This window comes from Antedon mediterranea, chromosome 1 (assembly GCF_964355755.1).
Source record: "Antedon mediterranea chromosome 1, ecAntMedi1.1, whole genome shotgun sequence".
Classification (NCBI taxonomy): domain Eukaryota; kingdom Metazoa; phylum Echinodermata; class Crinoidea; order Comatulida; family Antedonidae; genus Antedon; species Antedon mediterranea.
The window spans coordinates 12,269,670-12,297,377 of NC_092670.1; the positions used below are offsets into that span (position 1 = coordinate 12,269,670).

A 27,708-nucleotide genomic window follows, 5' to 3' on the forward strand; every position below is an offset into this window, starting at 1 on the left:
ATTGGCCATATCAAAGTAATATTAAAGATATTCACTTTAAGTCGAATATTCGAGCCAAAAACAACAAGTTTACGTAATTAACAGGTAAATTAATTTGATTACATTTCGTCTGGAATCGTCGCGAGCGAGTAACAAAGATTTTAAACCACGAGTATGCTGTTGCTGATTAGGATTGTTTACAACAGAAGGTGTTTTCACACAGATCGCGAGGAAGTTTTATGATGATGCAGTAGTCAAACAAGCGCGTTTTATGAGATATGTTTTGATCGAAAACTTTTTTTGAACAAAAAAACGTCTGTATTTCAGCAGTTAAATGATTTTTTCGACTTATTTTTGGTGAAACTATTATGATACTTCACAATGACCCACTTTTTTTCGAAATATTTTTTATTTTTTTTGGAATTGGTCAAAGGGACAATATATCTTTAACTTTAATAATAAATATAGTATTTATTACCCCTTATATTTAAAATGTATATTTAGTCTCACCACTGTGACTCCGCTTATGACGATATTTTTCAAGGACCCTAGATAAATTCCACATACTCTACATCATGTTTTGTTTGTATAATGGAAACTTGGATTCCGGGTCTATAGTTTTTGTTCTTCTTTATTATATCAAACAATTAATCAATACAAAAGGTAGCCAAGATATAGCCGAAGCTACTCAAGCTTGGTACCTTTAAAAAAATCTTAACTAACTTAAGCTACGAAATTAACAAATAAATAACAGAACTTAAAAGAAAATAAAAATGTGATAACGTCAAAAACAAAACAAAAAATGTTGAATAATAAATAAATAACAAAACATAAAGTGCTGTATGTACTGTACTGTAATAAACAAAACCATATCAGTTCAATAGATAATATCTGATGGATTAACAATATATAAAACATTGTAAATTATAGATTATTCTTTCATATACTTAAATAAAAGTAATTCTTTAATTTGTTTAGGGACAAAACATTGAAAGGCAACACGATATAGAAGATTTCAGTTTGGACACAGATCTACCAAAAGATCCAAATCTAATTAAGAAATTCATAACGAAACATGACAATAACATTGTCTTGTTATTAGATGGGTTAGATGAATTACGGTTTAATAATGTATGGTACGGGTTTTACCCGTCTCCTCGTAGTACATTGTATATCAGCGTGCAGCCCTGTGGTACTTCGCAGTAATAAGTAGTTCTTATTTATGATTATCAATTCTATTATGAAATCTATGTTTACTTCATTGATGATAGAGTTTTATGTTTACATGATGAATAATGTATTTGTACAGTAGTTATTATCTAAGTTATGACAATATGATAGAACAAGGTATAATATGGTGCGGATGATTACACCGCAGGTAATTTGTAATTAGGACTAGCGCATTACTACTGCGCGTACAGTCAGAACGAATCAAGAAGTCAAAAGGTCAAACACCTCGTGTTTCTCCATGTTAAAGTTTTACCTGTATTGCCTATAAAATAAGAGGCAAGGCCAACGGTCACGCTAGTTACAGTATTGTGTGTTAAAGGATACCGTGTTGTGTTGTTGTAATACAAGCCAATGGTTTCTTATAAAGTTAATTATGACATGATGTAGTCAAGGACTAACGATAAGTTGTTTGTATTTTTATATTATATTTTCTAGCTTGGCATACCGGCATTACTTGTCAAGTTGGGGGTGTTTAGTTTTTATAAGTTTTGTGGTTTTATTGCGATACTAGTTCCTATTCGATCTGAATAAATTTGTCATCGAAGATTACATCGTCTCTTTGGCTATTATTCTTCCTGTACTTTACATTTGGCGTAGTCGGCAGGATGGGAACAACAGGATAGTATCCAACCCAAAAAACCCCCCAAAAAACAAACCCCCAGCTTGTACTAACACGTGGATTGGAAAGATGTTTGACACCTCTAAGAAGATTACGAACCAAACACTCTGATCGCTACTAACATCGGGCGGAACGTTTACATGTCACCAACCAAGGTATACTGAACAACGAAAACCGATCAAGACTCTGACGTCCGAGGTTATACATTTGCAACCTTAGATTCAATGTTCTTACATGCATATTTGTTGTGTTTATAGTTCAAATTTCAACCATTTTTTTATGTATGTGGAATTTTTATGCAATATTTTTATGCTTGTATTTTAACGATTTTTGTCCCGCATAAATATAATGGAGTTGCAGGAACTCAAAGACCAAATTGACTCGCTCAAAGCTGCATTGGCCGCAGAAAAAGTCTGAGACGGCAAAGTTGGATGCAGATGAGGCTCGGGAAGAAATAAAGCGACAGGAGACTGGTACAGAGTCGAAGGCTGTATACATTTCCCCTGGTAGAAGATTGGAAGTATTCCAAGGGAGGCCCAAAAAAGCAACCGAACCGATTGTAGAGGACTGGGTGGCCGATGTACCTGCCCAACTTGATATGAGACGTTTGTCACCGGGAGCAGCCGTTGCATTTATAAAAGAAAACTTAGGTGGTTATCCCAGGAAAGAAATCAGTGGGCGGGGTAAAGAAGTAGAAAACAACCCCAATCAAGTTCTAGAAATTCTTCTCAAGGTATTTGGATATGCAAATAATCTCCCGCAATTACAGCAGAAATTCTTCACTTATAAACAGTGTGCACAGCAAGATTTACTCAGTCTTTCTCTTGAATTGGTCAGCCTATACGACTCGATTGTAATATTAGATGGTGCGTATAAACCGTGCAGAGAGGCATCTTTGAAGAGCCGCCTGGCAGAAGCTGTCTCGGACCACAATTTACAGAGGGAACTGAGGCATCTAAATATTGAATCACCACGACTGTCTTTCTTTCAGCTACGAGACCGAGCTGTAGCATGGCTGGGAGACGTGGGAAGAAATCCAACAGAAGCTGCAGTAAGAACCGTGTCTGCTAAGACAAAAATATTAGATCTTTTACAGAAACAGAATGTGCAGCTTGAGATGCAACAGAGACAGATCAACATGCTCCACCGAACGGTTTGTGCAACCAGTCAGTTGGCAACCACCTCAAGTAACTACACAACTACATCCTCAACAAGCACCAATTCCAGACAACAGATGGCAACAACACCCAAGGTCAGTACGTTGCTGTTTCATATGTGGTGAACCTGGACATCTGAAGAGAGACTTGCACACTTAAAAGCAGAAGATATTTCATCACACCTGACCATTTCTGGCGCACAGGGACTTGAGATACCGTATGTAGGTTACATAGAAGTTTCATTACAGGCTATGGGTCACAGAGTTGATAACATGGGATTTCTGGTTGTAAAAGATGTAGCTGGTCCGATGGCGGAAAGAAAAAGGCAAGTTCCAGGTGTCTTGGGTTCCAACGTCCTAAGGGACATGAGGAAACTGATTGGTGACCAACTAGGAACTGAAGAAAGATCGGAAGATGAAAGATATCTTATCCATGCATTAGCTCTGTATGAAGATTCAAAGTTGCATAGAAAATGGACAGAACTTTTGTATATTTAATCTCATGTATACTTTTACGTGTGTTAACTAGTATCAGTATAGCCATAATAATGTGTTGTTTTTGTAAACTTTATGTGTTTCATATGGACACTTTGTCTGAAATAAAGTTGAATTGAATTGAAGGCGTCTCTGCATCCATACCACCCCCTGATATTAACAGTTTGGTAAGAATAGCTGGAGACAAACCAATCCTTATACCATTCAGGACGTTGAAGACAGTCGACTGTACCACAGCATCTTCAAAGACTGGTGTAATTGAGGCGATTATTGAAGAGAATTATAGTTACGATTTACAAAATGGTGTGACTGTTGCTCAGACGTTAGTTGAAGTAAACCAATTTGGCAAGATTCCACTACAAATAGCTAACTTTGCTGATGCAGATGTTTATTTACAGCCGAGGACACCAGTTGCCAGGGCAACCACCGCACCACTACAATCAGATGTTTGCTTTCAATACCAGACTATGTGTGCAGGACAACATGATATTTCACAGGTCAATAGTGAGAAGAATATAGACGAACTGATGTCCAGAATGAATGTTGGTAAGGACCTTAATAACTAACAGCAAAATCTATTACAGGGAATGATCAACAAGTATCAGCATGTGTTTAGCAGAGACGAAGATGACATCGGATTTTGCGATGAGGTTAAGCACAAAATAATCCTACATGATCAACAGCCTATCAAAATTCCACACAGAATGGTCCCACCACACCAATGTAGATGCAAGCAATAAAGGATTAGGAGCAGTGCTGTCACAAGACCAAGGTGGTAAGCGTGTTGTTTTGTCATTCGCAAGCAGGTCGCTCCGGAAAAATGAACAGAACATGTCTAATTACAGTAGTATGAAGTTGGAGTTTCTAGCACTGAAGTGGTCCATAACTGAGAAATTCAGGGATCTACTAATAGGTAACGAGTTCACCGTATTCACCGACAACAACCCACTGACCCATATTCAAACCTCAACCAAACTAGGTGCAACTGAAACTAGATGGATGGCGGACTTAGCCAAGTTTAATTTCACCATAAAATACCGGCCAGGAAAAACAAATGCCAACGCCGATGCGCTAAGCAGAAAGACCCAACACTCACCCGAACCGACATTGGTGCGTTTTGAAGAAGTAACTGAGGTAAACTGTTCTCAAGACCACCAATCATCATTAATACCTAATTTTCTCAGACCAAGGGTAGAAGAAATGTTCAGTGAAGAATTGATCTCAGCAATTAACGGTGAACACCGAAAAACGGCATCAACAACTATTCCGTCAATTCCAGGTGAGGACATGGCAAAGTTGCAGAATTCTGATGAGAGTATTGCACGTTTAGTACACTTTTGGAAAATTGGAAGGACACCGAGAAAACGACAGTTGGCCAACGAATCGAGGAAGGTCAAGAAACTGCTTAAAGAATGGCCCAGACTCACAGAGACGGGAGGAGTACTGTACAGAAATATCGTCGATAATGGGGAAAAGGTCAAACAGCTATTACTGCCGGAATCAATGAAAACCAAAGTTTTGGGCACAGTGCACGACGATCTTGGTCACCAGTCCAGCGGGAAAACTTTAGCTGTGATGCGACGAAGGTGTTACTGGCCTGGGATGGCAGATGAAATACAAGATTACTGTGACAAGTGCCCCAGATGCACACTAGCGAAATCAGGGAAGAAAGTTCGACCATCGATGGGCTCTCTGATAGCGAAGAAACCACTAGAAGTCTTAGCCATAGATTTCACCACATTAGAACCCGGAAGAATAACCTAGAAAATGTTTTAGTAATGACGGATGTTTTTACAAAATACACCCAAGCTATTCCTACGAGGGACCAGAAAGCAACAACAGTGGCTAGAGTTTTGGTTCGAGAATGGTTTGTGAGGTTTGGAGTTCCTCAACGTCTCCATAGTGATTTTCAATCTTCATTAACGATTTACCTGATGTTGTCGAATCTAGTATACGTTTATTTGCAGACGACACCAAGTTGTATAGAGTGGTCAATAACATTGATGATGCGGATTTATTTCAAAGAGACATTGACAGTGCTTCCCATTGGTCTAATGTTTGGCAATTGCCTTTTAATGACACTAAGTGCAAGGTATTTCATTATTGTCGTGATAATCCCAATTTCTTGTATTCAATGGCTGGTACTTTACTACATGAGGTAAAGCAGGAGAAAGATCTAGGTGTTACCTTTGATCCTAGTTTAATCTTTAATTTGCATGTAGCGGATATTTGTAAAAGAGCTAATAAGAAACTAGGAATGATTTATAGATCTTTTAAATTCTTGAATAAAGATGGATTTTTGAAGCTGTATAAGTCTATTGTCAGGCCAACGCTTGAATATTGTAACACTGTTTATAATCCTATTAGAAAACGAGATCAGGATGAAATAGAGAAGGTCCAGCAAAGAGCAACAAGATTGATTCCTAGGTACCGTAATATTCCTTATGAACAACATTTGAGAATTCTTGGTCTTCCTACCATGAGATATCGAAGGCAGAGAGCAGATATTATCCAAGTTTTTAGGATTGTTAAAGGTTTCGATCAACACATTTTTTGAATTTGATCTAGAATCTCGGACCCGTGGACACCCATATAAACTCAAGTTTAAAAGCTCTCGTCTTAATATTAGGAGGAACACGTTCTCCAGGAGAGTTATTCTCTTATGGAATGCTCTGCCTACGGATGTAGTTTCATGTGCTACGGTGAACTTGTTCAAAGCAAAACTTAACGTTGCATGGTCTAACCACCCGCTGAAGTTTTCACCCTATATAGAATATGATTTTATTGCTAAGAGGGGCTTTTAAGCACTGAGTGCTTCGCCTCGATCCCGTAGACGAAAGTGTACGGGAAACAAGTAAACAAGTAAAGGACGTAATTTTGAAGGTAATGTGATCAAAGAATTATGCCGATTATATAACATCACTAAATCAAGAACGACGCCTTACCATCCCCAAGGGGGAATGGGCAATGCGAAAGGTTCAATAGGACAATGCATGATCGGTTACGCACTTTGCAACCTGCAGCTAAGAAGAACTGGCCAGATCATCTCCCAGAACTACTTTATGCCTATAACGTCACCCCGCATTCAGCAACAGGTTATTCACCATATTACCTTTTCTTTGGTCGTGAGCCAAAACTACCGATCGACCATATTTTGAGAAATGAGCTAGATGCAGATGAAAGTGGAAGTATAGAAGAATGGGTAAGCAACCACCACCATAGGGCGTGCATTCCAAAGTGCTTTAGTAGAAATAGAGAAGCAAGCTCTAGCACGAAGAGAAAGAAACAATCGCACCGCAGATGAGACGGACCTTCTTATTGGAGCAAGAGTATTTTTAAGAAACCATCCTTTCGGTCGAAATAAGATACAAGACTACTGGCAATCTACTGTACACCGTATGTTGTAATCAACCGACCGAATCCGACTGGGAATGTGTACACAATACAACCGTTGACCGGTGCTGGACAGGATAAGACTGTCAACAGCCTACTCGAGAAATCAAGCAGAAGAATTTAGACAACCCAGCTACACAAAGTAATAACTTAACTGAACTGGAGGTAATTCCAAGTGACACAGTTGACAGACAGTTTTGATGGTCCATTTGAAATATTTCTCCCTGAACAAGAACCTGTAATTATACAACATGATGAACCAGAACATGCAGTTATACGGCATGATGAACCAGAACCTGTAGTCATACGATATGACGAACCAGAACCTGTAGTCATACAACATGATGAACCAGAACCTGTAGTTATACAACATGATGAACCAGAACATGCAGTTATACAGCATGAAGAACCAGAAAATGTACATCGAATTGTAAATAGAGATGATGAAGGAGAATTAATAAGAAATAAAGAAGATATTGTTCGTGAACCACATTTAGATGTACAAAGTAATAGTGATGCAGACCAGTCTAAAGCAGAAACAATAAGACGATCTAAACGAATCAAAGATAAAGAAGACAAACAGTCAACAGTGCTATCTTAGCAGAATTTAGCAAAACACAGTTTTTGTTTGCACAAATGTTAGCCGGACAATTTAATAACAGTTCGACGAAATATTCTACAAATAGTCATGTTGCCGAGGACGACAACGGACAAAGCTGGGGAGAATGTAACAGCTGGATTGAATTTGATTATCTATACATATTTTGCTTAATGTTTTTGCTTATTTTTTTGTTTTTGTTGTCAGGGACAACAACGGATAAAGATGGGGAGTATGTAAGGTACGGGTTTTACCCGTCTCCTCGTAGTACATTGTATATATCAGCGTGCAGCCCTGTGGTACTTCGCAGTAATAAGTAGTTCTTATTTATGATTATCAATTCTATTATGAAATCTATGTTTACTTCATTGATGATAGAGTTTTATGTTTACATGATGAATAATGTATTTGTACAGTAGTTATTATCTAAGTTATGACGATATGATAGAACAAGGTATAATATTGTGCGGATGATTACACCGCAGGTAATTTGTAATTAGGACTAGCGCATTACTACTGCGCGTACAGTCAGAACGAATCAAGAAGTCAAAAGGTCAAACACCTCGTGTTTCTCCATGTTAAAGTTTTACCTGTATTGCCTATAAAATAAGAGGCAAGGCCAACGGTCACGCTAGTTACAGTATTGTGTGTTAAAGGATACCGTGTTGTGTTGCTTTGTAATACAAGCCAATGGTTTCTTATAAAGTTAATTATGACATGATGTAGTCAAGGACTAACGATGATAAGTTTGTATTTTTATATTATATTTTCTAGCTTGGCATACCGGCATTACTTGTCAAGTTGGGGGTGTTTAGTTTTTATAAGTTTTGTGGTTTTATTGCGATACTAGTTCCTATTCGATCTGAATAAATTTGTCATCGAAGATTACATCGTCTCTTTGGCTATTATTCTTCCTGTACTTTACAATAATATGGATTAACAATATATAAAACATTGTAAATTATAGATTATTCTTTTATATATTTAAATAAAAGTAATTCTTTAAGTTGTTTAGAGACAAAACATTGAAAGGCAACACGATATAGAAGATTTCAGTTTGGACTCAGATCTCCCAAAAGATTAAGAAATTCATAACGAAACATGACAATAACATTGTCTTGTTATTAGATGGGTTAGATGAATTACGGTTTAATAATCAAAGCTTAATTAGTCTCTTCAGAAAGAAGAACTTAAATAAATGTACTGTAGTACTTACTTCACGACTAGAAAACATAGATGAATTTATAGAGTCTGATGTACATGTAAGAGTTAAGGGATTTAATAAAGACAGCGTAAGAAATTATATTGACGGACACTTCCGGTATTTTGGAAAACCACATTTAGGAGAATCTCTTAAAGATGAATTAGATACAAAAAAACATCCAGAAGCATATTCAATGTGCAAAAATCCAATGCTACTTCTTTCAATGTGTGTACTGTGGGAAGACAATCAAAGTTTTCCTGAAAATAAGGCTGAACTTTTTAAAGAAATATTTCGTAGCATTTTAAATCAGTTTAATAAACAAGGGAACGTTCAAAAGATTTCTAAATTAGAAGAAACTCCAGTCGAGTATGTAAATTCTATGATTTTGTTAGGAAAATGTATGTATAAAAGCTTAAAGGCAAATCAACTTTCAATTAGCAATGACTAATATACATTCGAACAAAGATTTGGTTGACATGGCCCTAAAACTTGGATTTTTTTACGAAGAACCACCAAATTCAAAATAGTATAATAAATGTGTTTATGTGAAAAACATGAGATGCTGTATCACAGAAATGTTTCAGTCATTTTCATCTTGTTTTGTCTCCAAATTTTGCTTTAATTTCTATGGTATTATAAAGTGTGCTATTACCATTCAATGTTCACTATAACATACTGTATATATATACTGTACTGTATAATATAATTCTATTTATAAGTTTTATATATTATTTGCTTAATATTTCTATTCTAAAATGTTTAATTTTTAAAAGTGTTATATCATATAAAATACATAACATTTCCAAGGTTTACAGTGGAAAAAAAATAATGTGTCTCTAAAAATATATAATATTTCACTATTGACAACTTTCTTCATATGCTTATTAGTAGAAATATTCTTATGTAGAAATATTAAAAATATTTAAGAAAAATATATACAACTGTGTCTCTATAGATCAATTTCATGTATTGACAACTTTCATAATATACTTATGTAGAAATATTCCTAATAAAAAAAAATATGTAAAACTTTGTCTCTAAATATATATCAATTTCACGTATTGACAACTTTCATAATTAATTGTCAATCTCAATATGTCACGCAATGGATGCGAATTACACGGTATAAAACTAAACAACCTTAGTTTACGCGGATGATATGGTACTTTTTGCACCATCTGCCTCCGCCTTACAACATCTAATTCTTATGTGTGAAAAATACTCAATTAACGCATGATATATTGTATAACAAGAAAAAATCTGTATGTATGTTATTCTGTCCTACAGTCAGGAAATTGTCAGAGCTTCCCACTTTAAACTTATTTGAGTCGGAACTTGACTTTGTTAGAGTTTTTAATTACTTGGGTCACACTTTGACACCCGATTTGAAAGAAAGTGTTTTTTGTTTAAAACATATTGTAATAACTTATACTGTGCTTCTCTGTGGGCAAATGTTAATGTAAAATCTATGGAAGCACTAAAGGTGTGCTTCAACAATGCCTTACGCCTGCTCCTTAATAAACCTAGGTCATGCAGTGCCAGCACCATGTTTGTAGAAAACCACATCTGCTCGTTCTACGAACTACAACGTAAGGTGGTGTTTGGCATGTTGTGCAGGTTGGGAAGGACAGGCAATATTGTCACAAAATGTATTTATGAATTTGCTTTTCCTTCATCCAATCTACATGATAGATGTATGAAGCTATTGTTCTAACCACGTGACTATGTGGCATAGGTTTTTTATTTTTTTTTATATTTCTATATTATATATTTTTGTTATATTTATAATTATGTACACTAATTTGTTATTGAGCTATGGAGAATTTTTTTTTTCCGAAATAAAAGATGAATGAATAATAATGCTTAAGTAGAAATATTCTTAAGTAGAAATATGCTTAATGTAATATATTCATATTAGCAATTTAACGACTGGATTGGAGACTAATAAAGGAGTTCTACAATATGGCTGATCACATTAGCACATGGTCTGATTTCTTAGTGAAATACTTAGTGTTATCATTCATTCCCAGAGCACAATATATAACATTGGCGACGAGAATTGTGGATAAGTGAACTCCGTGAATATTATCAGTAAGCAATAATGTCTAAATTTGACATATCGGTGGAGTATTTTGATCCAACCATACAAGAATGGGCGAGATGGATCGCCAGGTTTGATAACTACTAGTGGCAGCGAACGTGACTGCTGACGTAAGGAAGAGAGCACTACTGCTACACTTCATTGGCCCAGGTAACTTTAACACATTTGAAATGCTACCAAATAAAGGTACGACATACGTACAGGCAAAAGAAGCTTTGAAAAATTACTTCTTACCATCATCGAACAGTGAATTTGAAAGATCGAAATTTAGAAAGTTACAGCAAAATAAAGGTGAGAGCATTGACGTGTATCACATTAGACTACGTGAACAAGCTGATAAGTGTGATTTCCATGATATTAGTGGAGAGATTAAATCACATATTATTCAATCGACAACAGATTCTAAGCTAAGAAAATTTGGTTTGAAAACGGGTGGATGTACATTAGATGAGTTACTTCTACATGGTAGGACAAATGAACTAACAACTAAACAATCTAATGAAATGGAGAACGGTGATAATACTAGTAGTAGTATGCCTAGTCGTAGTGGCGAGACTAAGGCAGATCATTCAGTTAATAAAATAACACAAGCGAAGCAATGTAATAAGTGTGGTTCTACACCAGGTCATACCGCTTCACAGTGTCCAGCTAGCAATAGAATATGCTATCGTTGTTCAAGAGTAGGACATTACGCAACACAGTGTTATTCAAAGAGTACACACAAGGGAAATTCTTCATGTGGTAGAAACAACCAGCGATATAACGACCAAAGTTCACGCGGTGGTAATAGAAGACGCGGTAATCAAACAGGAAGTATACGAGCGCGAGCTAGACGTGTCAATCAAACAGAACGAGGGTTCTCAGATGATAGCGACAGTGATCATTCAATGTTTGTATTAAGTAATAATAAGATAGATAGAAGTCATTTCAAAACTATTTTAAACGTAAATGATGTTAATCTTGAAATGCTAATTGATACTCAAGCTGATGATACTATAATGTCTATTGATACCTACAGTACAACAAATATTTTAGTCATATAAAAATTGACCCAGATGTTATTGATTCCTCTTAAAACATACAGTGGTGAGAAACTTAAGTTAATTGGAAAAATTAAGTGTAAAGTTGTTGACAAACAAAATGTCATACACTATCTGAGTGCTAACGTAGCTGACTATAAAGCTAAACTGACTTTACTTGGTGTAGATTGGCTTAATGTGGTTAAACTAGACTGGTCAAAAATAACCCAAAACTTAAATTCCAGAAATGTAAATAGTCTGCAAAAAGATAAAGGTGTAAATTTGAGATAATTCTCAGTTACAGGCATTGTTAAAAGAACATGCACAATTGTTTGAGTCTGATAAGAAAGGTATTACAGGAGAAAAAGTTCATATTAACATGAAACAAAATGTTCAACCCATATATTGTAAAGCTAGATTTGTACCATATGCAATGAAATCTAAAGTAGAAAGAGAGTTGGTTAAATTAGAAAATGAACATGTACAAACGAAAGTAGAAAAATCAAATTGGGCATCACCTATAGTAGTGGTTCCTAAATCCGACGGTACTGTTAGAATTTGTGGGGACTATAGTGTTACCATAAACCAACATGTAACAGATGAAGAATACAGCTTACCCAGTGCTGATGATTTGTACTCTGAACTTTCAGGAAAACGTGTAATTACAAAGCTTGACTTATCACATGCGTACACACAGTTGAATATTGACGGAGAGAGTAAAGAGTTTGTAACTATAAACACACACAAAGGTCTATATACGTTTAACAAACTGCCGTATGGAATTAAACCTGCATCAAAGCTGTTCCAAAAACAAATGGATAAGATGTTAACAGGGATTGAATGTTGCTTATGCAATCAAGATGATGTTTTGATCCATACGAAAACCGAAAACTAATAAAGGAGTTCTACAATATGGCTAAACATTAGCACATGGTCTGATTTCTTAGTGAAATACTTAAGTATTATCATTCATTCCCAGAGCACAATATATAACACTTAACAGTATTTTACATTGGCCAATATTATTTTTTTTGCAATTTGAAGTATTTTTCTTAGTTTTATTGTCTTAATTATGGTATGATAAAATGTCTTGAATCTTAAGTAGAAATATGCTTAAATACATGAAAAAGGCATAGGATACCAACAACTTTCAATACAATGAATAAATCAATAGTTGAGCTATCTTTTGGTTTTTTTGCTGACAATGCCTTTCATACCGATATTACCTATGGAGAGCAACTAGCACCATTTTAATTTGTTTTAAAATAAAGTATAGTAGACCTATTGCACAATAAGGAATCTTTCAACGAATGAAAAATAATCTGTCCATTGAATGAATACAAAACACTTGATAATGCACTTTACATTAAGATATAATGAACAGAAACCTCCGCTTCCATCTTGAATAGACTAGGCCACAACAAAAAGCTGTAGGCAAGAAGAAGAATAATTGCCAGCATAATCTTACATTTATCAACTTATTGAACAACACAAATCTAAGTGCTGTGGCCGTATTCACCATTCACACTTAGCTAACGGAAACACTTATCTTTAAAAATAAGAAAAATCTCCTATTTAAGTGAATACAATTTTATTTAGGGAAATACTTAAATGTGTATTAAGTTATGTGAAATACTTAATATTTAAGTGGAATATCTCGCTTAAGTGTGAATATGGCCTCTGGCTTTTGAAAAGAACCATTGAATATTTACTATACCATTGAATATAATAAATAATAAAATGCTATTTGGTACAAAATCAACCAATCAAATATCAACAATATACAGTACCTGAGTGTGTTATCTAATAACAAAATTGTTCTTATAAAACATCACATTTACTATTAGAGTTATTTAAATTCTTCTCTTTGTTTTGCTCAGGTCTGACAGTAATTTTGGTTTTGCTAGTGGTTTCTTCTTCTTTTACATTCTTGTTCTTAATTGAATCTTTAGGTAGTATTATGGTAAACAGTAGCTGACAAAATAAAACAATCAAACTAAAAATATTATGCATTTTAAAAAAAAACCACAATATTGCACGGTACAAAGGATAGCCTATAAAATCCTCAAAAGGAATTTACATCCCGAGACGAAACTAAAGTAAAATAATGTATATGCACATATATATATTTGTACCTTTGAGAGATCAGGGTCATTGACCTCAGATTGCCCTTTGACTTCTGAATGTGAAATTCTGCAGAAAAAAAACATATTTCAAAACTTTTTCTTGTATTACAAATTAACATAAATAAAATTAATAATCATTGGACTTCAACCAACACACGCGTATAAATGTATAAAGTTAAAGATATATTGTTCACTAAAACATAAAAAGAGAAGATTAATTAAAATCAGACTTTGAATAGGTTATTTTGTAGTTTTAATAAAGTTAATCACTTCCATTGGAAAAAAAACGTTTTAACTTATAAAATAAATAAATATATGGTTAAATTCAACCAACAACCAATTTGTCTATTTCTTTGATTTGAGTATAATCAAATTTTTGGTCAAAGTGGATAACAATTAGGTGAAATTAAAATGGCATATTTAACGAAACATTTTGAGAAGTATTTTTTCAGGAAGACATTACATCTTCAAAGATACAATAGGCCTAGAGTATACTCATACCTTTGAGAGATCAGGTTAACCTTGGATTGCTCTTTGACATCTGCTTGAAATCGTGCAATGTTTCCAAGAACAGACCTGGGGCATTTGGAGTCAAGTGTAGTTCTAAAAGACACAAGAACATATTATAAAATAGAGAAGAAATAAATTAAGAGGGAAAAATATGTGTATCCACAAGAAAAGCTAAATATTAAAAATTACCTTTCATTCCTAATGTCATTGAGTAAATCTCCTGCTGCAATCGCCAGACTTATGGCTGCTTCAACCGACACACGCAAGTAAAGATCCATTGATTTTCTTGTCAAACGAATCTGTCTGTGTGTTTCTGCCCCATCCCTAAATAAATAAAATGAATTGAAGATACTAAAGCTCTGTTTACACTATCAAAGTTTATGTGATGTGCTCATATGGACATGATATACAGTATCACTACCATAATTTTGGCATATCACTACCATATTTTGGCACATCACATTGAAACTAGTTTGATAGTGTAGACAGAGCTTTAAGCATTCTTTTGTCATTTCTTTTGATATACTGTACATAAAAGGTCTCATTTTTATAGTGATTTTAGTACAAATACAAAGTCAGGATTTGAACTAATTATTCTATGGTTGATAAGCAAACATTATAATCACCTAATTACTGTGCCACTCATAAAACTCATGAGCTGCAACAAACTAAAACCAGAGCATACAATGTTCTAATGGTATATTTAAATGTATAGCAACTCTTTCCATTCTTGAAAGACAAGCCATGCAACAGATCACTAAGTACAACAGAGATCAAATTGATACACCTCCATGTCAAGCATAACATTCCCAAGGCACAGTCGAAGAAAAGATTGAATCATTATATTAATCATAAAAAGGTAATTTTTAGAATATGTAATTGCTGTGAGTCTTACTTTTCAATCTTCTTAATGATTTCTTTCCATATCTCATCTTCAAGGCAAAACCGATATGGAATTAAGTGCAAGTAAGAAGGAAGTCTTGGCAACATGTGTAGCTGGATAGCAAAGAGTATCGGTTGAGGACTGAAGCGATGTCTGCAAAGAGCGATATTCAGCTCTTCCATGTGAGGAGGAGATTCTGTGTAGCTTGGAGAAACAAATGCCACAATCTTTGATGCACTTTCAAGAATTGATCGCTTTTCTTGATCAGAGCAATCACTCGATGCTACTTTGAGATGTGGAGAGAACTCTTTGATCATGTCGATGAAGTATGAGGCAAACTTCAAATCAGATTGAGTGCAGCTTACTGCAATGTCATACCTAACATTATCTAACTCTTTGACAGCATCTTCTTCTTCTTTATCTATCTGTACTGTCTCCTCAAGCTTCAACAACTCTGGTCTCTTTTCATCAGTTCTCTCAATGACATTTTCTATCTTCCTATTTTCTTCTTTTACATCATTTGTAATTTCAGATAAATTATTATCCCTTTTTTCAAGATCAAATAATTCATTTTTATCAATCTGCACATTCTCCATTTCCCCTTCCAATAACTCTGGTCTTTTTCCATCAGTTTCTTTCTTACTTCCATTTTCTTCTTTCATACCTTCTGTAACTACATTCTTGTCCAACTGCAGACCTACATTCTCCTCTTTCTCATCCAATAACTCTTGTCCTTTTCCATCAGCTTCCTTCAGATCATTTTCTTTTTTTCTTCCCTTTTCTTCTTTTTTGTCTTCTGCAATTATGCTTTTATCTGCCAATAATTTTCCCTTAACATCTTTTTCCATCTTTCTTTCTTTTTCTTTCTCACCATCACCTTCAATTTCTTCAACCTTTGCTAACCCTACTTTCTCTTCTTCTTTCAGGTAAAAACTCTCAAGATCCCATGGAAATACCTTCTTATACCACCTATCATTCAAATTATATCGGGCACAAAGACATGTTCTTCTGAGTTTTTCTTGACTTTTAAGGATATCTGGAGACTCTTTTGGCTAGAAATATTAAGAATCAAGAATTAATATGGACTTCTCTTTTTCATAATACACATGATCAAATCCAATGCATTATTTATTATATGCTTGATATGACAAAAGTAAATTGTATTTATTTTAAACAAACTGTACAGTGAACAATGTAAAATTCACTAAATACTGGAAGCTCTATAAGAAAAAATCTCAGAAAATCCAAAATGCGTTTTTTTTTTACTCAATTCAAAGTGGGAAGATATTTAAACAGCCAAGATAAGCCTACACTTTTTTTATCATATATCTAAAAATGACTAAACATTTTGTTTACTTTAGTAAATAGATTCTGCATCTTAGATTTTTGTCCTCTGAGATGTTGGAAGATTGCTGTGCAGGTTGCTTGAATGGCTGGTGTGAATAACTCTCCAGTTGCCTTCACGAGTTGGATCTGTTTGAACTCAAGAGGAAGGTCATCCAGATCATCATCCACTAGAAACGGTACCATGATCAATTGATCACTCTGTTACAAGAGAAAGAGAACATGTGGCAGCATAAACAAGTTGTAGTGTATGTCAATTGGTCTATCCATCATAATCAATCATCAGTTCAATTTCTAGTAAAAATCTCCAAATATGTCTCACCTTTTGACAATGTTTACTCAAGGAGAGATTGAACTCTTCCTGGCAAACAGGAGACAGCAAGTATTCTTTAGTTACAACAGCAATGAAGCACTTTGTACCATCAATGGCATGGTACAGCATCTGCTGCCAAGTGGCACCTGAGAGATCAAGAAAAATGTTGATGAAGTTGATAATCAATAAAAAATGTCAATACAATGTTACTTTTCTCTGCTTTCTAAGCAGCAAGTTATAGTGCAATTTCTTCAATAGGGAGATTCAAATTTTGTTAGGTCAGGTCAATTGATGCGTCTCTGGAGGTAGTCTGGACCTAGAAACAATTAAACTTGTCTTGAGGTGGGGACAGATATTCAATATCTCTGTATGCACAGTCGATTAACATGATGGTTGGTTGTTGGTCTTCACAAATCCCAAGCTCTTTATTATCTTAGCATCAACCTTACATCACAGTACAATAAGGAGCTTTCAATTCAACGACCAAAGACCTAGGAACTACAGTAGTTGCATCATGTTACAGTAATTCATTGTGTGCATGCAGAGGGGACATTGTGATCTGCTTCCTCACTCGATTGCTAGATTTTGGCCAATTTGTAGGTAGAGTAGTAGGTCTTTACTGTAGGCTCAAGGGTAATGAACCAAATGTTCCCTATGAATTAGGAATAAGATGTTTGATTGTAATTTTATTTACTACAGTACACAATGCCATAAACATTTGATGAAATATGGTTCAGTAATATTAGTTTTCTGGGACATACCTGTTTTTAGTTCTTCTGTATCAAAAAACACCTTTAAATTAGCATCAAGGGCTTTGACACATTTGATGACCTCTGCAGCCCTATCTGCATTACGATGACTGTATGAGATGAACACATCATACGCAAGCTTTGGTTGTTCGTACATGACCTCAGCATGAACTTTGACATCAAGGGTCGCAATGAGTTGTACACAGGCTGCTGAAATCTTCTCGGTATCTTTAACGCTTAAAAAAACGAACAAAATTAATCATGCTAAAACTGAATAAACAAAGGAGACCTCATACTTCTTATGTAGTAATTAAAATAAATACATGGATAAACTGATGAGTTATGTTTGCACAGCAAAACACACCTCAAATGTAAATGGAACAATCCATTTTTGAGTGTGTATAATTAAAGTTCAATAAAATATTTGTAATTATGTTCTATTATTTGGTATGCTCAAGTATATGAATAAGGTCAAAATATTTAGCTAACTTATAATCTACATAAAAGCATTGGAATTACAGAACTTACAGACAATCAACATATTGTACAAGTCCCATATAAGTTGGCATGTCAGTAATAGGCTCTGCATAAAATGGCGCCAGCATATCACGCTGAGCGGTTCGATTACAACAGAGAGCCATGTTATACTGTTCCATACAGGAAACGCTTTGAAGGTAATGGGGAGTAAGAACTGAAAGTAAAAGAATTTGATTGTCAATAATTCTGTTTGATTGGGGATGGTTTAATATGAAACACTTACTCCCTCTGGCTGGAGTGAAACTTATAAGTACAGTAGTAGCCTATGGTGTATGATTCATAGTTTTGCCAATGTTAAATAAATGTAGGAGTAAATGATAGAGTTTAAATATCCTTACATACAAATGGAGGATATTAATTTTATTAATATATCAAAGAAAAATTCTTTCAATAAGTTATTAAGCTGAAAAATTGAGATTTAGATGATTGTACCATTCACTACAGTGGCAATATTTTACTCCAGGGGGTAATTGGAACATAAATCAGATGTCAGAATGTCATTCTATGACAAGACACCGACCAATAAATAATCCTACCTGTGATGACCCTGGCACACCTGATCATGACTTCATACATGTCTTTCTGCCACACCTCCTCTTTGTTTACCTCATGTTGACTGCCAAAGATACGAATGTCAGGCTTAGCTAACCGTAGTTTATCTTTAATAACAGTTGCAATATTTTCATCTTCTTTTGAGGTAGAAAGGTACACATCATACTCAATTGGAACATTCTGGAATGTAATTTAATATACTGTGTTGTGATAGTATTGGTTACTACCCCGATTTGTAAATTACTTTCTTTGCAAACATGCAAGTGTTCATTCATTTTAAGTATACAATATTGTCTTAAAAACTAAAACTACTTATTATATTAAAAACAACTATAAACATTAATAAAACAATGTAAGTGCCCTTCAGATAGGTCGATGAGCTGTTAGTTGCATATCTGCACAATAAGAACACATTACACTATTTAGAAAGAACCAACTCAATGTAGCTGTGAAATACAGTACATTGCCATGATCACTAAATAATCAAATTAAAAAGCATAGCAAAGTGTATTATTTTTTTAATATGCTGCGATTCAGGTGATTTCAAAAGAATAAATACAGAAAAGAGTTTCTTTTATGGTTGTAAAATGTCATTTTGATTGATGACTCAGGTTTAACCCTTTCACTGCGGAGCATTATTCCCATCTCTGTGCGTAATGTATATTTAAGAAAAACATATGGTATTTTAATAAATTGCAAAAAAATACTAATTGAGATAATTGTGTAATTATTTTTGTGGTGTGTGATGGGCAAAGGGTTAGTCTACAGTTAGGTATAAAAAAAAATGTAATTTGCATATTGATGACGTCATGTGACGTCATTACAGGTATTTTGGATTTCGTGTTTTTTATCGAATCAATGATAAAAACTATATTTTCTATAAGAAATTCTTATGGAATACGTTTTTCCAACTGGATATTGATAAAGATACGTATAACAAATAAAAATATTTAAAAAAATTGAATTATTTTTATTATTTTATAAAAATTATGCACAAATCAAAGTTTTGGGGCAAAATCGTGAAAATAATGACATTTCCCAAAAATTCACTATAGTACATAACTAACTATTGTTTCAGAATTTTTTTTTTTTGCGTGTTGTGATAAACACAATGTTGCCCTATTGGGGCTGGTAAATTTTGGTTACTTTCAAAATGCCCGCCATTACGCTACTCAAAACAACTTTCCAAGATAGAATATTATTACATACTATTATATACACTATACTATATATAATATAACTATAGAGGGCGCATGATTTTCAAGACAATAATACAGCTATAGAGGGCCGTTTTTTTTGCTGGAAAATTTTTTTAATGACTTGCAGAAATATTCAAGTTCATCGAACAAATATAGAGGGTGCTATATATTATAGGCAAATACGATTAAATCATTGTTTTGCCCATACCCGGTATTACCGGGTATACGCACTTCAACGACGTTTGTTTATACCCGGTAGTACCGGGTATACGCAGTGAAAGGGTTAAGAGCCTTTGGTAAAAGTCTCTGAGAGCCATGTAACAAAATTTGAATATTATGTATTATTTGTTTTTTTTCATTTTATAAGCTGTTGTTCTCCTCAAATTTCCACTTTCCTTTCATTTTTTGTTAAGGTAATTTTATTGAATTTATCTCTCATTGTGATAAGTGGAAATAAAATTTGAAATCAAATAAACAGTAATAAGATTGTACCTTTCGTTGCAGTTCTTTCATTCCATAATTTCCTTTCAACTTTTCAAACAATTGACATAATTGTTCATTTTTCTTCAAAAGCAATTCTTTGTTTGATACTTTGGATGCATAAACTACAATTTTTAGCTTTCGCAGTGGTAGGCCAGCCTTCATCCAGTTTACAGCTGCCTCTACCATACCATTCATCATACTTTTCTCATTATGTCCCTGCAAGGAAAACAAAATAATAGGCTAGTAATCTACATACATAAATTTTACCTTTGATTAGTTCAAACATAATTGTTACAGCATCCATTTTATTTCTGTAGCAGAAATCTCACTGGACTTTTTTTTATTAAGACTGGTAAACTACAGTCTGAAAAACTTACTGAGTTGTGTGGCAAGTTTCACCACTTGTGCAAACATGACCCTTTCTGAGCCACATTCACAGAAATCCTTGCTTCTCATATATGGACAATGGTAAGATTTAATTTTTAAGATTTAAATCTCTACTAGATTAATTCCAATGCGAATTGGCCAAAATGAAATAATGGCCAATCTTACTATATGCTATTCTACTGGCCCAACTATTGACATTATAGAAAGTTAAATAAAATGTGCAAATCCTTTTTTTTTAATTAGTCTAGAAGATCAAAAAACTGGTGCCAATTTCAGTACTATTTTACAAAATGGCACAATTTTTTTTTTTTAAATACAGTAGTTCAACACTGCACTATTCTACTTGATGGTTTACCTGAGAACCTGTGTTGAGTAACGGTGTAATCACCGATCCATCTTGATTTTTCAATATAGGAATCAAACAACGAAATACATCTCCAACAAGTTCTTGCGGCCTAGAAAAACCAGTGCTGAAAGAAGAAATTTGTATTAATAACCCAAGTGTATAATTAGTGTCATTGCTAACCGTAACAGAAAATGATATCACAGTAGGTACAGTAGATAATTTTGGCATACTGTACCTATATTTGAGCTCAAAACGCCCGCTGGTGACATTACAGAAACAATATGTAGCAATTCTATTGGTACACAAACTCTATCCGATTACAGAATTTATTTTATTTTGAAACTTTTGTATCACTGAATTTGAAATGAAAATTTTAAATCAAAAACATGTCTAAGGTTGGTTTCCACTTGGACTCAATGCAAGGAAATACATGCAAGTGTAATTTGACCAATCAAAAGTCACAGTTCTGATGATTTGTTGGATTCTAGTGTAAAACCCACCTTTAAGATCGCACATTCTTTCCTACTCTTTCAAGTCAATTTATAAAAAATAGGGAGTTTGACCATAAAATTACCATAATAATTATCACCACTGAACTTACTGTTTAGCTTCAAAGCACATAAGTCTTTTGAATGGCAGGTGCTCTGGAAGCTTTTGAGACCACCAGCAATGATGAACATCCCGTAGATCTTCAGCTTTATCCGCAGCAAGTTTGAAGACATCGATTCCAAGATCTCGCTTTAAAGCTCCAATCAGAGATCCTGCTGTTGGCATATAGTTACCTAGAAAATAGAAACTTCAATTAAGCAACACTTGGATAGTAAGTATGTTTATTGTGCTTTTTTCTCTATTGGCGTTAAATTGTAGTCTATCAGAGTTACATTGCAGTCTAACCTTTTCTGCGAAAAATTACATTTCAGATACCAACTATTTTAATCCCTGGAGTGAAAGGGATGCTGTTTCTATAGTTTGTCTGCTGTTTACTCTACATTCTAAAACCTACAGTATTTGAGCTAGTTATGCACTTGCCAATTGTATGATCCACTATATGACCCTCGGGATAGGTGCGTCATGGATGCATCATTTACAAATAATTATTGGTAGGGGTGCGTCACTAAACCTAAATGGTGAGTCACATTAATGAATAATGGTTGTCAATGTCCGTCACTTTACCATCCACCAATCATAAACAGCATGGTCACAGTGTGTCAATATGGGTGCGTCATGGTCACCTAAAGGAAAGTCAAATTTTTGTGCGTCATGGTATTCATAAGGAATGATGCACATCGGACAAATGACGTACCTCTACTGGGGGTCGTATAGTGGGTCATACAATTGACATGCATTACTGTACATCAGATGTATATTTAATTTCTTTTTATTTCGGAAATATCATCCATATAAATAAACTTATAAACAGAAAAAGAACAATTGTACAATGTACAGTACTGTACATCTTAAACCCATTTGAGGATTTCCTTAGGTATAAGATAGTTAACTGATTGCATGGTTAATACTTGGATATTATTCAAATCAGCTGAACACTGTTCAATGGACAATTGTACTGTGTGAACACACCTTTAGTAACAAAATACCCGACATATTCAACCAGTACAACGTCACAAACAAATCAATTCATTTAAACTGTGATTCAGTATGGCATAGAAATGGTAGTAAAACTGCTCAGGGAATAATTTCGCCAGTAGCATAGAACAACCTTATTGCTACACATTTCTAAAACTGTGTAGCAAAAAATACAATACAAAACTATGTTTCTCGACTAAAAAATCAGTTTGATTAGCAATAATATTGCTTTAAAAAAATGGTAGAATTGAATTTATCCCTGCTGATGCATGGCATACTAACCTCGAAAGGCTGATGCCACAACAACATCAACTTTATCTTTCACAGGTAGTTTAACAATGTCACCGAAACATAGCTCAATATCGCAGCCACCTAATTGAGTCACCACATGGATAACATCCACTACAATGAGGCCTGCCATGTTTGGGATTTTCTGCTTCAAGTCTTAATATTTGTATCAGTCTGTATCTGTGTACTGTTGCATCTATAGAAAAGCAATTTTAATATATATCAATGTTAATATCAATCAATCTGAAAAACACATTATTATACTGTAATCAAATAAATAAAATTTGTATCAAAATGCTGTTTAAAATCCTCTGAAAATACCATGTTATTTCTGTTAGTTACACTTCCCTGCACAGCATTGGTTGTTTGTCATCGATCAAAGATGTCTTCCGTTTCGTGAAAAAGCTGTATGGTATTTAATATGTATGCAAAAATTAATTCACAAAAAAAAAAACTGTACTGTACTATATATTATAATTATTATGGCTCTCCGTCCGCACAGATAGGTCTACTACAAGTAGTACTCGAGCATGTAGGCATTCTCTCGACGTTCCTTAGAACGTTGTTTTGTGACAACAATTTTTTTTTAAATGTGCCACTTTTTAGTCTTTATCAATACTAGGCTATACTGCAAGTCACAGACATTCTCTCACTCACTAGCTACCCTATGATATATAGCCTATAGGCTAGTACCCTAGTCTAGTACACAGTAGGGTAGGGCCATCCGGGATGCCTATAGCCTATCGCTCCCTTCTTGCTTGGGCCTCTCTATCTAGGGGCTATGCCAAAACCATGGGATCCAGTCAAGTCACCCCATACAAAGTCGCCCAATACAATGTCACCCAACCCATAGAGATATTATAGTGATATAATATCTCTCTCTATCTAGGCCTAGGCCTATGCCCAATCGCAAAGTCGCCCTGGCACAGTCGCAACCCCCCTCCGCCCATCACCCACAAAGTCGCCCCACCGGAAAGAAAAGTCTCCCCAACGCAAAGCTCCTACTAGTAACTAGGCCCCCTCTAGCTTGGAACTCCTGGCCTAGCTAGGCCCTACTAGGCTAGCCAGGCCCTGGCCTAGCTAGCTAGCCCTACAACTAGCCTAGGCCCAGAGCTAGCTAGGGCTAAGAAGGTAAGCCTCTATCTATACTAGCTAGCCTACCTAGCTAGGCCACTCGCTTAGGCCTAGTAGGCTAGCAGTATAATCAACATTATTTTAACTAAGGATCACCGTTTACTTAAATACTGAATAAAGGCATATATAGATCTATCATAGAGTAATAGATAGATCTACACAAAATCACCTTATTATAATTATCACCGCATGACCTACAGCCGCCCAGCAATTGTCTTTTCAGGTTTTGTTGGTCATCTCACAAGAAGAATGAGTATTCCGCGATTTTCCCTGTAACAGTAATATTGTCCATGTGGTAGGGCGCCGCCATAAGTGTGGATGTATCTGGGATGTATACAACTTTTTGTGACGGTTTCACTAATCAAAGGCTGGACCACCGGTAGTATTTTCATGATAAAAAATGTTATCAACTACATGCCAACATCATGTTAAATAATATTTGGATATTTAATTGTTCGTTTTATGCAATTTATTTAGTAAAACTGCCGTTATAAACAGTTTGCTTTATCAACCGGGCGCTACGATAGCGTGACCGGGCGTGTTGGTGTTTACGCGTTTTCACAAAGGATAGTTTAATAATATTCCTATATTTAACTTGTTTCTGGTAAAACAAATAAATGTTAATGACATTTAACATTTTGTCCTATTAATAACATGTATTTTATACTAATTTATACTGTATCATAAAAACAATACTTAATTTACCGGGCGTAGAGTAGTACACGGCAATGGTAAAGAATAGGCCGTGCTGAGTAACGATTCGTTGATTTTTGGTGTTGCTGTGTTAGGCCTTTTTTGTGAACTAACTCAGCATGTTAGTAAATAATTGTCTGTAAAAGTGAATGTACACTAGTTTGTTAATAAATATGTATTATAAAATAGTTTACAATTGCAAAAACTATTATCATAATTCTATTTAATGTGACATGTATAATATCTATTAAATCAAGTCTTATTTAGTATGTATACATCCGCCCTTATGAGGGCGGCCATCACTCACTGGAGCTCTCTGTTACAAATTTCTCATGCAAAAATCGCGGAATACTCATTCTTGTGATATATATTCTTTGTTATGACTTATTTGTCATACACACCGCGCCATGCTTTTTTGTTTCGTTTTGGAAAACTATGGGGCGCCTTTTATTCCCGCAGTTTATTATACTAAAGGAAAGAAGCTGTTCACACGGTGGCTTGTAAATTACAAAAACACCTTTTTAATTTACAGAAATCACGACAAAAACAAGAAAAAACACACAAGCACACACACACTAACAAACAAACCCCCCAAAACATGATTTCAATCTTTTTGGTGAAGTTGTATTATGAACCTAGAACGTTAATTGCACACACTGCTGCTGCGAGATAGCGGGATTCTTCAAGGAGATTTTGTTATTCACAAGTTTATGTCGCAAATTGTTTTCAATGTCACACATTCTGTTTACTCTGATAAAAAGTGTTATACTGTAATAATACTATGTCGATAAATAACTATATTGCTATAGATTTAAAAAGTTATTATGATTTATTGGTGTAGGCTACGCGTGGAGGAGAACAATTATTGAGGCACTCAAAAACTTACAAAACTATAACAATTAGGCCTATAGTCCAGGCATAATGGTTCTATTAATATTAAAATTTCCGCAAAAAAAGCATCCAAGCTTAATTCCTTCCTTTCACCTCTTGTATAATTCTCTATTTTTAAAAACAAAGCTATGCTCGTATCCTTCTCCATCTTCCTCCTTCTACTAATTTAACTTCTTTTCACTTCACCATTGTTAATACTCTTTCTTCAGATTTCGATATCAACTTGGCTGTATTACTTTTAAAGCTCTCCATATTATTCTTGCTCCTCAATCTCCCAGTTATTTGCTAAGATCACATCTAATGGCCGCATGGGCACACGGCAGATCACTAACGGTAATCTCCTTATACCCAGACTTTACTTGGAACTTTTCAAACAGTCCAATTTTTTAAAATTCTCTTCCTTTTGATATCCGACTTCATCTTACTCTTCCTTCAAATTTCTACTCAAGAACCATCTTCTTGTTTAGTTGCTTCCTTTTTCCTATCGTTTCTTCTGAGAGGCCAATTTAATTTAATTTATTTAATTTTTTATTCTAAATTGTTTGTGCTTTATTTTATCTTTTAAATTATATTTATTTTAATTTAATTGTTATTGTTACATGTTTATGTCTCTCGTCATGATGTATTTCTGTGAGGGTCCCTAATGATCAGCTTCAGCTGGATGGACCACCCTCGTAAAATATTGTTTAAATATTTTTTTTTTTAATGGATCACCAGTAAGCCCACTAACTAGAGAACCACCGTAAAAAAGTTTGAAACCATTAAATGAAATGGCATGTGTTATACACAGCCAAACAGATCATTTATCATTCTTGTACAGGAATTAGATACCGACTTTTAAAAAAAAACATTATTCTTACATAACAGTTAAACATCTTATATAATTCTTGTAATAAACTATTGCTCATAACAAAAATATAGCGTAGTAAAATACATGTTGTGGCTTAGTTTCCATTAAGCTAAGTACCATCACAATACTGTTTTTATTTTATTGTTCGAACGGTGAATAATAATGTTAACAATTGCTAGTTTTAAAAATGGTATATGTGAGAAGCATTTATGTAGCGGGGTAATTATGTAAGTATAAACTATAGCAATTATTGTCCAGGCATTTATGGTTACAACTTTGCAAATAAATCACCCTAGAATTTGATCCTCGCACACTATCATGATGATTGGTTGTTATTGAATGAAACAGTACCTGTCGTCAGATGAAAAATAGCGTATAGTTTGTTTTTTTGTGGTGTAATCAACCACATTTATTCGTTCATCATAATTATTACAAATAAATATTAACATTCTTTTTTTTTCATTTATTATTACTATATTGGTTGGTTTTTTTTCTGCCGTTTTTCGTCAGTACAATCGGTACATTCTATACTATTGTAAGTTGTTTGCAAGTCTGTTCGAAAAAAAAACGTATTGCTGGTCGGATAGCCGGCCCGAAAGATCGTGTTTGTCGATACCTCAGGATGCGACGGTCAGCTACTACTTCAAACGCCTGCATTTCTTTGCATTGAAAATCAAATCAAGTCAAATATTCTTTATTCATCAAACATAAAACATTGTGAAATACAACAATAATGAATACATAATATATATAAAGATGAAAAGGAAACACATAAAAACTCAAAAGAGCTTGGAAAGTTGTGTCCTCCTACATCCCTAACTAGCCTAAAAACTAATACTTAAATAATAATAAGAAGAAGATGAGTGTGAAAGCGTTCAATTATCTTCTAAACTATAATACTTTTTTTTTAATATCTGGTGGTTCGGCAGAATAATTTGTAATAGCTCAAAAGGAAAGTGAAAAAACACACCCGAAAACGTAATATTTAAGTTATTGCCTAGTCGTCTAGTTTCCATTAAGCTAAGCGCTTTACTGTTTTATTTAT

At 34.5% G+C, this 27,708-nt stretch overlaps 2 protein-coding genes across 2 annotated transcripts; one reads left to right on the forward strand and one right to left on the reverse strand.

The window, feature by feature from the left end:
• The first annotated feature begins 1,333 nt into the window (after positions 1-1,333).
• LOC140041613 (uncharacterized) lies at positions 1,334-3,127 on the forward strand. Its single transcript, XM_072087648.1, has 2 exons — positions 1,334-1,357; positions 2,220-3,127. Exons 1-2 carry the CDS (start codon positions 1,334-1,336, stop codon positions 3,108-3,110), a joined length of 915 nt encoding a protein of 304 aa, XP_071943749.1. The 3' UTR covers positions 3,111-3,127.
• Positions 3,128-12,227: 9,100 nt separating this feature from the next.
• LOC140056766 (uncharacterized) lies at positions 12,228-23,616 on the reverse strand. Its single transcript, XM_072102247.1, has 14 exons — positions 23,090-23,616; positions 21,825-22,005; positions 21,233-21,347; positions 20,500-20,706; positions 18,793-18,988; positions 18,248-18,410; positions 17,732-17,955; positions 16,980-17,116; positions 16,670-16,858; positions 15,326-16,365; positions 14,620-14,754; positions 14,422-14,523; positions 13,930-13,987; positions 12,228-13,768 (listed from the first exon to the last, which is right to left on the reverse strand). The coding sequence occupies exons 1-14, from the start codon at positions 23,226-23,228 to the stop codon at positions 13,616-13,618; spliced, it is 3,039 nt and encodes a 1,012-aa protein (XP_071958348.1). The 5' UTR covers positions 23,229-23,616; the 3' UTR covers positions 12,228-13,615.
• Between the last annotated feature and the right edge of the window lie 4,092 nt (positions 23,617-27,708).